This window comes from Pongo pygmaeus, chromosome 3 (genome assembly GCF_028885625.2).
Source record: "Pongo pygmaeus isolate AG05252 chromosome 3, NHGRI_mPonPyg2-v2.0_pri, whole genome shotgun sequence".
Classification (NCBI taxonomy): domain Eukaryota; kingdom Metazoa; phylum Chordata; class Mammalia; order Primates; family Hominidae; genus Pongo; species Pongo pygmaeus.
Window position 1 is genome coordinate 14,043,663 of NC_072376.2, and position 12,302 is coordinate 14,055,964.

The window sequence follows — 12,302 nt, forward strand, 5'->3', positions numbered from 1 at the left end:
GAGGAATAATATATAGGTCAGGTAAGCTATAAAATAGATCTACCAGACTTTGGGGTAATTGGAGCTCAAGGATAGGTTAAGTGTGCAACAGATTATAAGCTAAATAAAGACACTAGAATGGCAGCAATGCAAATGAAGTTATTTTATATAAAAGGGTCTGATATAAGCCTTATAGTGATTGACTTTTTTCTTAGAATTTAAATGACTGAGACTTGACAAGTTTGTTTTTCCCACTTTTTATTAGAGGAACTAGTGTGTTATAGACACACTTCCTTGTAGTAAAGTATTAGTATAAAATAAAAGTGTATTTCATAATGTGAAATGTTTTCTTTTGATCTTTAAGTTTTATATTTTTAGGTAGACATTTCTGGCAACTTTCAGCACATATTTTTACTTAAGATTTATTCAATATTGAATTTTTTCCAGGCCTAAAAAAATCTGTGAATATAAAATAAGACCTTAATTTTAACAGTCTTTCTTTGTTTACTACCTTGACTTCATATATTAATTTCAGGGTAAAAATACTCATTGTGTATTCAAATTTGTGGGGAGGAGTTCTTTTAAAACAATTTATGGATTTTATCAAACTGGTAGTTTCTTATGAAAAAGAAATTACAGCCTTTTTTTTTTCCATAGGAATTATGTCACTGCAAGTAACATAGATAAAATGCCTATATACTTTTATGGTATTTAACATATGTACTATTCTATGATTATGTTCATAGTAATTTGTATCTGAATCCCTCTTACCTCATAGGTAGACACATAAACAATTAGTAGATAGCTGTTATATATTAAAATGATAGAAAGCATTATTAGCTGTAGTAATTTCTCCAAACAAGTTTAACATTGATTTCTTAAATCCTGTCTAATCTGTACAGGCTTCAGAGTATCAGTTTAATAGTGGTATATCTTCTTAGTCATCTGTGTCTTCTAGAACTACTTCCATGCAGGACTTGGTATAATGTGGATTGGATCTGAACAGCTATTTATTGGACTATATATGCCATACCATTATTTATAATAAGTAGAAAAATAAACATTTGGTTCAAGTTGTTTCCATTCATTGGGAAAATTATTTGGGACGCTATTTACTGCAAAGTGTTGTATACTTCTTTCTTCATTAGCTGAAACAAATACTTTTGAATTTTAACACAAATGATAATAAATTGTGTGTTTCTTGTTAATTTCAGAGTTTTATATGATTCAGATGATATGTATTTACCTATAAATAAAAGTCCTTTGTAGAATGGTAAAACATGCAAATCTTATATGGTGACATTGTCTGTCATTGCTCTTAAACAAAGTAGCACTAATTTTCAGATGCCCACATAGCTTTTCGTGTCAGAAATATTTGTATATGTGGGCTTATTTTTAGTTCTGACATTTTACAATTTGTGCTTTGTTTACATGCAGCAAGGAGTTATGGGCGAAGACGAGGTAATTCATTTCTGTTTGCTATGGTATAATCGTTTCTAATTGGGTTTACTGATCAATGTTGTAATTAATTACTCTAGATTTTTCATGCAATATCTGAAAACTCACATAATTGTATTTCGATTTGAGCACTTGTCGAAGTTTTTAATTTTAAATCTCTTAACCTTTGAACCGTATTTTTATACTAATTGTGGTCATTTAATAAATTTTCCCCTTTTAAACTGTTGAGATTTAACTCTAGTTTTTAAAGTTATTTCTGTATCTCTTAAAATAAAGATGCTGTTTATAGTTTGTCTGCTTAAATATGTTTAATATTAGTGAAGTTAGCATGAAGTATGATTTTTCTACTCTCTAAATGTGTAACTGTCATATTTGTGATGTATAATTTACAACTCCAGATTGTTAGTTTTATGTTGACCCAGTTGAAAATAACACACACCAAATAGAATATTGTTAACACTGATTTATAGAAATCATGTTGCTTATATTTCTTTGTTTTCTAAGAATATAACCCCTTCTTTCCCTTTCTGTCTCTCACACACACACACACACACACACACACACACACACAAAAACACATACCTTCTCCCCTTTCCTTTTTCCTTTCCCTCCCCGACAAAAGTATTCCCCACAGAGTTCTTGTGTGGTATCCTAAGGAAAGAAGACTATGTGATGCAAGACTATTATTGAACTTCCTAGGAAAGTAGCTGATGTTTTCTGTGGCTAAAACTTTGCTTTTCCCTTTTCCATGTGCAGACTAGTAGATGGGATGAGAGGAAGCAAAAGTATGCTACTAGATTGTTCTCTAAATGAGCAATAATTGTGATATTTATTTATATTGTTAGGCTTATTCCAAGTGCCACATCGAATAAAAAGAGTTTTCTTTGACCTTTAAAAATCTCCCTTAAGCCATGGAGGATAGACAGTAATAATAGTGCCCTTTGATCACTTTTTTTTTTCTCTTTTTTTTTTTTTTTTTGTTGAGACGGAGTTTCCCTCTTGTTGCCCAGGCTGGAGTGCAGTGGTGCGATCTCGGCTCACCACAACCTCTGCTTCCCGGGTTCAAGCAATTCTCCTACATCATCCTCCCAAGTAGCTGGGATTACAGGCATGTGCCACCACACCCAGCTAATTTTTTATTTTTAGTAAAGATAGGGTTTCTCCATGTTGGCCATGCTGGTCTTGAACTCCTGACCTCAGGTGATCTGCCCACCTCAGCCTCCCAAAGTGCTGAGATAACAGGTGTGAGCCACCTATAGACATGTGCCAGTGCTTCCATTTCTTTTCAGCTAGTCATGAATGTGTGTACTTTTTAAACAAACAAGCAAAGCTATTTGCCACGACTGACAACCAAAACTAGTATTTTATATTCTTAAGTGGTCCCAATTTTATATTTCAGATTATCTGAATTTAACTTAATTTTTTAATATGGTTTCTTCAAATGCTTGACAGAATCTTTTGGTTCTTCAGTTTTCTAACTAAAAACTTAGAGGAGACAGACACTCAAGACTTAGAAAATTGAAGCTGAACAACTTTTCTAAAGACTTAGCAAGCTGAGAAGGGAGGGGAAGTTTAGAAGTTTAGTACCTATTCTCAAATCTATGGACTAGCTTATTTCACTATGCAATTTTAATAATGGAGCTTCAGTTCTCTGAAACACAACCCACTTACCAATCTGTGATTTTTAGGCATTTTGAAACTATAGAGCAATTCAGAATTCTTGCCTTGTTAAACATTTTTCACCTTTTAACTGTTGTGACTTACATGTAGTCTATCGTATACTCTCGTGTAAATATCATGACCTAAGAAGTTCTTAGGAACAAGGTATTAGGAAGTAATGTTATTATTTGTCTTCATCTCAGTTCAATAATTGTAGATTATGATTATGATATCAAGAAAAAGCAAAATTTTTTTCCCTACTTTTATATAGGAACCAGCTATCATTCCTATATATCTCTATTCCCTAGAAGCCATAAAGAATTATTTGGCTTCAGAACTGCCTTCCTGCATTGGAAGAAGGAAGACTCTCACATGGTTTTAAGGCTTCTGATAAAAGCTTCTATTACGACAGAACTCACAGTTGGCACACATATTTGGCTTAGCATAAGGGGGAGTGAATGCCTGAATTTTCATCTCAGATTATACGGCCTTAGTAAATTATGAACACTAGCAGTCTACTTTTAAAATTTTGATTGTGAGAGTCACGTGAAAGGCACACTCATTAGAAATAACTACTGAGAGATTTTATCTGCATTTTAAAGTACACTGAAATGGTAAGTAATGCAATTTTTTTAAAACCTGCATGCCAAAGGAATGACTCAGAAATGGCTAGTCACCTGGTTTTCTTCCTATTTTTTACTGTTTTTTCCTATTCCATGCTAGATATAATAAACCTCAAGCTGATAACCTTTTAACCACCAAAGACCCCCTTTTATATAGCCTCATGTTTTAGATTTGATCCATCAAAGAAACTGCATTTGCTTAGTAATTATTTTGTTTAAAATGAGTTGCTTACCTTCTGTTCATGTGGGATGTGTCACACTGAGTTGATATAATTTTTGCTAAAAATAAGTCATGCCTCTTCTACCAGTGCAATAATGGGTGAACAGTTATTTTCACAGGACATTCTGACTTTGACTTTTGTAGTCCTGTTCAGGAAGAGCTGTTTTTCTTCTTTCAGCCCAGGCACAAAGAAACTGTTTTCATTTAAAAGATTTCTCACTTGACTACAGTCAAATCAAGTTACTACCAAAATGACTTTATGTACTTGAATTTCTTAATAATGTCAATAAGAACTTTAAATAAAGCTAGCTCTAAATATTAATTTATGAAATATAATTTAGGAATAATCAAAATGTAATTATGCTAGTAGTAGTTAAGAAAAGCAGAGATTTCTTTCCCTGCTTTTTAGTTGGAACCTACTGTCACTACTATGTATCTCTATCACCTGGTAGCCATAAAGAGTTCTACTTTAGAGCTGCCTAGGGGACAGCATTAGGAAGGAAAAGGGTTCACATGGGGAGCTGACTTTAATATATGGAAAACTACTTATCAATTGTATTTATTTTTTATTCATTGTTTCTTCCATTCCATTCTGAGAGTGAACATACTTGTCCAGCATTGAAGTAGGATGAGGGTTGTGAAAGGAGGTGTGAAGTGTAACTTAGGTTCTATCCTTTCAACTTAAACTATTTCTATAGCACAATAAGTTCCTTTAATAAAGGATTAAAGGGCTACTGTGTTCCAAAAGGAATAAAAATATATAGAATATTTTTAGTAATAGAAATAAAAACCTATTTTAGTTAATGGTTCTAAGCCCCGGGAGGCAATCCTTTTAAGCAAGTAAACCCAGAGCTTGAGTTAGTAGATTACATATGGGATGAGAAGATAGGAGAAATAATTTTAAAGGGAGACAAATGATGGAAAGTTTAATTAGAGAAGTTTGATTTATTCATAGTGTATAGTCATTCAGACTTACGTGCTATAATAAATAAGGAATTATTAATAATATAGTATGTTATATACTGCTTTAAAGTTGATCCAGGATTTTTGATTTGGAACAATTGTGAAGTACCCAGGGTAACTGTACACTCCCTAATATCATCACTGCCAGATATTTTTATGATGAAATCAAGGCTGAAATCCTTGATAAATAATTTCAATAATTGTGAGAGAGTGAGCAAGATCTCTGAAGCATGAAAAAAAGCTGGGGTAACACTAATACAGGGGTTAGGAAACCATGGCCCACAGGCCAAGGCTTCTGTTTTTGTAAACAAAGTTTTATTGAAATGCAGCCAGTGTTTATTCATTGACTTTTGTCTGGCTGCCTTGAAACTACAATGATAGCACAGTTGAGTAGTTCCAACAGAAAATGTCTGGTCTTCAAAATGTAAAATATTATATTTACTACTGACCCTTTAAAGAAAAAAATTTGCTGACCTCCCTTCCCTAACCTTTAAGAGACTGACGATACCTGCTGTACACCTATATCCAGCAATATGAATTTTTATAGAAAACAAATTTTAGTAAACCTAATTTTAAAGCATATATATCTAGAAATTAAATAAAATTTACAAAGATATATAAGGTCGCAGATTATACATTTTTAAGTAAATTATCTTCTTTATCCTTTATGAGAAAGGTACAAACCTGTTGGAGCAAAACATTTTTAAGCTGTTAGTGTGTACATTATGGTGCCTTTCTCAGTTATTTGCAGAATCATACCCGAATCTATTTGATTAAACAGGTAATGCTGAAAATAGATCAATCTGAAATATACTTCTGTTGTTTTGATAATTTTTTAAATTAATGTTTGGTAACATTAGGATAGCGCCCAGTGTCAGAGTTAGTAATCACCTATAACTTATCTAACATACATGGATGTATGCTGCACATACACCTACACACACACACAGATCAGCGACCATAGGGGATAGCCATTATTCTCGTTTTGCTCTTCCTTCTCTTATTACTTCATTCATCTATAACCTTTATTATAACTACTATTTTGCCTTTAACATTATACATTTTAGGTAGCAAACTTAATGTAAGCTATTATACTTGCATTTGTAGGTAGGGTTCTTGAACTCATAGTTAAGAATATCTCCAGTTTTCTGTATTTTACCTTAATATGGCCTTTGGAATATTTCTTCTGTGCTTTTGGCTAAGCAACTATCTTCTACTGAAGGAAGGCTTTTTCCCTCTACTTCTTTTTCTCCTCTATCCTTTTCTGTCTATAACTATCTCATTCTTTGTAAATCCTCTTTTAAAGAACCTTTAGTTAGAATCTCACTCCAGCCTGGGTTATAATTAATCTTCTCTGCTTCTAAATCCTCAGATGTTTTATCTGTATTTTCTATTACAAAACTTTAATTTGCCTTTCATTCATATGTATATATCAGTGCTTATGTACATAAATATCTGTCATAAATACCTGTATATATGTGTGTATATATACACATATGCATACATATTACATATATATGAGCGTATATACATTTTAAGTTAGACTCATGGGAGTAGCATTTTTGTGTAACGGTTTATTCTTGTTGCCTTGTAGTAGGGTCAGTAATTTTGATTTGGGTTTATTTCATAACAATGCAGAGAAATGAAGTGTTTGGAGTCAAGATCAAGTGATAATTTCTAAAATCAAAAAGCAGAAGACCATAAGCAAAAAAAAAACTGCCACCTTAAACAATGCAACTCTAACTGTAGTTTTAAATTGTTTTGAGTATAGGGTTTGCAAATTAATATCTTTAGGGTTCTGTTACTGATCTTAACAGCAAGGAAATATTACCTTTAAGGTTATTTATCTGGAGAAATAAAAAACATCTAACTCTTGTGGTAAGAGCCTTAGGAATAACCATATCAACTCTTCTTTTAAAAGAAAAAAAATAATTTCATAAGTAATTACTTTTAGATATTTATAAATATCAGTCTCAAGTGAAAGAGAAATGATTAGCTTTTTGTACGGAAATTGTATAGAAAGGAAATTACAATTAGTAATTTTTATTAGTTATTTCTTATTGGTGAATAACATTTTATTGTATGAATTTGTTTATCTATTTTCTTGTTGATAGATGTTTGAGTTATACATTTGGTACTTGTTATGAATAAAGCTTCCATGAATATTTTTGTACCTTTTTGTATGTGGGTGGACATGAGCACTCGTTTCTCTTGGATGTATAAGTAAAAGTGGAATTACTAGTTCATAGAGTAAGTATATGTTCAACTTTATTAGAAACTGCCAAATAGTTTCCGGTTTTATACTCCAGTAGAGTATGAGACTGACTTTAGAGTGTTGGCCTTTTTTTTTTTTTTTTTGAGATGGAGTTTTGCTAGTGTTGCCCAGGCTGGAGTGCAATGGCCCGATCTCGACTCACTGCAACCTCCACCTCCTAGGTTGAAGCAATTCTTCTGCCTCAGCCTTCCGAGTAGTTGGGATTACAGACATGCACCACCACACCTGGCTAATTTTTGTATTTTTGGTAGAGACGGGGTTTCACCATGTTGGTCAGGCTGGTCTCAAACTCCTGACCTCAGGTGATCTGCCCACCTCAGCCTCCCAAAGTGCTGGGATTACAGGCATGAGCCATCGCGCCCGGCTGAGTGTTGGCTTTTTAATTTTATCCATTCTGATGGTGTGTAGTCCCTCACTGTGGCTCTAATTTGCAGTTTCCTGATGACTAAGGATGACATGTAAGCACCTTTTCATGTGCTTCTAACCCATTCCATTGTATTCTTCTGTAACGTTCCCTTACAAGTCTTTTGCTCGTTTTTAATTGGGTTGTTTTTCTTCATTTATGGGAGTTCTTTATATATTTTGTCCTATTTTCCAGTAGTGTATTGCTTGTCATCCACTTTTTAACAGTATCTTTGATAAGCAGAAAAATGTCGGAATTTTAATAAAAATCCAATTATTTTCATTCACCATTAGTGTCATTTAGTCCCAAGAAATTATCACTACCCACAAGGTTATGAAGAAATTCTAGTTTTGTTGTTTTAACTTTTACATTTAAGTCTGTGATCCTTCTTGGATTTATTTTTCAGTATGGTGTGATACAAGGATCACATTTATTTTTCCCCCTCCAGCTAGAAATCCATTTATTGAAAAGATTTACTTTTCCACATTGAACTGCATTGGTACCTTTGAAAAACGTCAAGTGACTGTACATATATAGGCCCATTTCTAGACTCTATTATGTTCCATTTGTCTGTCTACTCTAATATCAGTTTTACAGTCTCAATAACTATAGCTAACTAGTGAGTCTTGGAACTTGGTGATGTAAATCCTCCAACTTTGGCTTTTTGTTTGTTTGTTTTGTACGCTTTCCTTGATTGTTTGTAGGCCTTTGATTTATCATAAATTTTAGAACTGGCTTGTGAATTTCTAGAATACAGTGTGCTGAGATTTTGGATGGATTGTATCCAGTCTATAGATTGGATAACTTGGAAAGAATTTACATCTAACGTGGTTTCTTCTGTTTATTCATTTATTTCATATTTTTACCATTTTTCCCCAGCAAATTTTTGTCATTTTCGGTGTAAAAGTCTTGCATATCTTGTGTTAAGTTTATTTGTCAGTATTTGGTGGGTTTGGATGAGATATGGAAATGATATTTAAAATTTTTCCCAGTTTATTACTAGCATTTAGAAATAATTTGGTTTTTGTAAATTGAATTTGCATTTCTTCCATAGATAAATACAATTATTTCTACTAGTTTGATTTCTTTGAATTTTACATGTACAATTATGTCTATACTAAGTAATTTTATTTTTCTTTGCCAGTATTCATGACTTTAAATTATTTTTTTCATCTTCTTTGATTTGTTGTACCTCCAGTAGTACAATGTTGAGTAGAAATAGAGTGAACATCCTTCCAAACCTTCAAGAGAAACCATTTGATAATTTATTATTAAAGACTTTCACTCTTTTTTTTTTTTTTTAATGGTCTTTATCAGATTGAGAAAATTCCCTCCTACTCCTAGTTTTCTGGGAGTTGTGTTTTTTTTTTTTAATTATCAATAGCTGTTGAATTTTATCAGAGGCATTTCCTACATTTATGGAAATGATTTTATGGTATTTCTTTTTTTGTCTGTTTATGTAGTACAATTAACAGTAATTGGTTTTAAAATGATAAATCAATCTTACGTTCCTGGGGTGAACCCCACTTAATTATGATTTGTTTTCCATTTTTATCTGTACTTCTGGATTCATTCTGCCAATATATTTTTTAGGATTTTTGCATTTGTGTTCATGAGGGACATTGGTATATAGTTTCCTTATAATGTTTTTGTCAGATTTTAGTATTGCACTTGTAAAAAAAAGTTGTGAAGTGCTTCCTCTTTCTTTATTCTCTGGAAGAGTTTGTATAAAATTGCTATTTTTTCTTCTTCGAAAGTCTAGTTCATTTGCCAGTAAAGCCATCTAGGCCTGGATTTTTCTCTGTCAGAAGATTTTTTTATTTTGATTTTTAAGTTATGATTTTCATTTTTTTTTAACAAAGAACTTTTCAGATATTTTCTCCCTGTGCCATTTTTGAAAAGCTGCATTTTTCAAGGGATTTGTTTCCTCTAGTTGTTAAATTTATTACCATAAAGTGGCTAATAACATTCCCTTTTTAATCTTTTAATGTTTGTAAGTTCTGTGTTGATTGATGTCTCTTTTTTGTTACTTTATTTCGTTCATCGTTCTTTGTATTTTATTTGCTGTTCTTTTTCTAGCTTTTTGTGGTAGAAACAAGATGATTTGTTTTAAGCATGTCTTGTTTTCTAATATGCTTTTAAAACTATGAATTTTCCTTTAAGCCTGGCTTTTGCTGCATTCCAGCAAAATGAATTTGTTGTATTTCATTATCATTCAATTTTATTCCTTTGAGGTGTAAGAACCTGAAAACGTATGTATGGTATCATTCTTAGAAAGCATGTTTAAAGTACACTACAGTGGTAGACATAACTTATTTAATGGTTCTCCTTTTATTGTCATATTAATTTGGAATATGATAAAAGGATAATTGGCAAGGTAAAAAGTCATACTTTGTCAATGATGGCCAGTCGCAGTGGCTCACGCCTGTAATCCCAGCACTCTGGGAGGCCGAGGCAGGCGGATCGCGAGGTCAGGAGATCGAGACCATCCTGGCTAATACGGTGAAACCCCTGTCTCTACTAAAAAATACAAAAAATTAGCTGGGTGTGGTGGCGGGCGCCTATAGTCCCAGCTACTCGGGAGGCTGAGGCGGAGAATGGTATGAACCCAGGAGGTGGAGCTTGCAGTGAGCTGAGATCGCACCACTGCACTCCAGCCTGGGTGACATAGCGAGACTCCTTCTCAAAAAATAAAAATAAGAAAAGGTCATACTTTGTCAATGATATATATTCAGTTAACTCTTCTCTTAAATGAGTATTTAAATCTGTAGCTTTTTTGGCTTCTTGAAAAACAGCAGTCATTATTGTCTAACAGTGAAGATTCTTGTTAGTATGGCTAGTGTGCAAAATGTTCTTAAACTTTTCATTACATTCTTTGTTTAGCTGAACTTCGTTAATAGATTATAGATGTTTTTAGTTATATGAATACTAAGTAGTATTTTATTATAGTAAACAAAAAGTTTGAGTCATTTTTGGGTCACTTTTCTCTTTGGCATTGCTTATAGTGTGATTTGTCACCGCATTCTTTTTTTTTTTAATGTAGACCGTAAGTATTTGTGATCCATATTTTTTCTCAACTTAAATGTCTGTTAGAAAGACATTTGAATACTTACAGTATTTATGACACTGCTAAGTTTTTATTTGTGTTAGGGCATTTTAAAGTGAAAAACTTTCCAAAGTATTGATACATCTGAAATAAATATAGAATTTGGATTTGTGATTTTTTCCCTTAAAATCAAGTTTGTATGCATGCTATTTATCTTATTCCTTTTAAAGTAGAGAATTATTCAATTAAAGTCTAACCTTTAAAAGTTTGACCAGTTATTCACAATTAATATTATTTTTAGTGGACCTTGATGTTCATTTTATTGAGTAAAAATAGTTTCATGTTGAAGAGTTTCCTTTCTATTGATCACAAAAAATACTGACATTTTGTTTTGCATTACTTCCTATTTCTAATAACAGAGGTATTTGAAAAGTTAAGTGATATTCACAAAGTCACTCAGTGAACATGGATATTTTTCAGAACATCATATTTAAACAGCATTTGAATCTTTAGAATAATTCATTCCCTATATCAAATACCATCTTTCTCTCTGTTGTTGTGTCATAAACTAAATTTTTCTGTCAAACATCTAGGTAGCTAGCTACCTCACTCTGACAGGCATGTAGTCCCTTCCTTCTTGTCCCCAACCCATTCTGTTCAGGCTGTCACATTTCTAATTGTCTTTGTTTGTATCACTTGCATCATGTGTCATATTTTTCAAGATGTTCTATGGCATGTGATTTAATATATAAACAAATACCAAACATAAAACGATCCGGTCCGTGGTCTGTTTGTTTAGTATATAGACAGATACCCAGCATAAAGCCGATACTGGTCCATGGCCTGTTAGGAACCAGGCCACACAGCAGGAGGTGAGTGGAGGGCGAGTGAGCATTACTGCCTGCCTGAGCTCCACCTCCTGTCAGATCAGCAGTAGCATTAGATTCTCACAGGAGCGTGAACCCTATTGTGAACTGCACGTGTGAAGGATCTAGGTTGTGCGCTCCGTATGAGAATCTAATGCCTGATGATCTAAGGTGGAACATTTTCATCCCAAAATCATCCCCCTGCTGTGGAAAAATTGTTGTCCGCAAAACTGGTCCCTGGTGCCAAAAAGGTTGGGGATCGCTGCTATAGATTATATGCATTGTCTGCTATCCAAAAAAATCCTTCATTTAATACTGAAAGAAAAACAACTTGTCCACGTTCTTACTCTGTTTTTCCTTCTCTAACATAATTCTCTTCATTTGATCTCTATACTTAATAAAACTCTAAATACATGCAATGTGACTCCTACCCAACTTTCCTGAAACAGCTACCTTCACAGATCATGTATGTCCTCAAAAACAACTGGTTTATTAAAAGTAATTATCTTAATATCTCACATTGTTACTTAATTGCTCTTTCGTTCTTTTATTAGTGTTTTGGTGCTTCTATTACCATGATATTTTGGCTGCCCTCCCACTTTTCTTACCACTCCTTTCTCTAGCTCCTTGAATGTTCTGCTTCTTCCTTGTAAGTTTCCCAAGGAGCTGTCCTCATCATTTCTCGCTGGAGTGTTTATCATTGATGTTATGAAGGACCTTAAACTATAAATGTGGAGTTGACTCCAAATTATTTCCTCAGAAATATGACATTTCTTTTCTCCACTTCCTTTTCAGCTTCCTACTATACAT

The 12,302-nt window shown here is 33.1% G+C and overlaps 1 protein-coding gene across 8 annotated transcripts in view; it reads left to right on the plus strand.

Annotated features, from left to right (window-relative positions):
• The window catches only part of CPEB2 (cytoplasmic polyadenylation element binding protein 2), a 68,186-nt gene that overhangs the window by 36,648 nt on the left and 19,236 nt on the right, over window positions 1-12,302 (plus strand). For 5 of the 8 annotated variants that reach the window (XM_054485956.2, XM_054485953.2, XM_054485957.2 and 2 more), the window contains one exon: window positions 1,417-1,440. The exons of the other annotated variants lie outside the window; for them this stretch is intronic. In XM_054485956.2, the coding sequence (XP_054341931.1) occupies window positions 1,417-1,440 (24 nt within the window). The remainder of the gene's footprint in view (window positions 1-1,416; window positions 1,441-12,302) is intronic. 8 annotated transcript variants of the gene reach the window in all.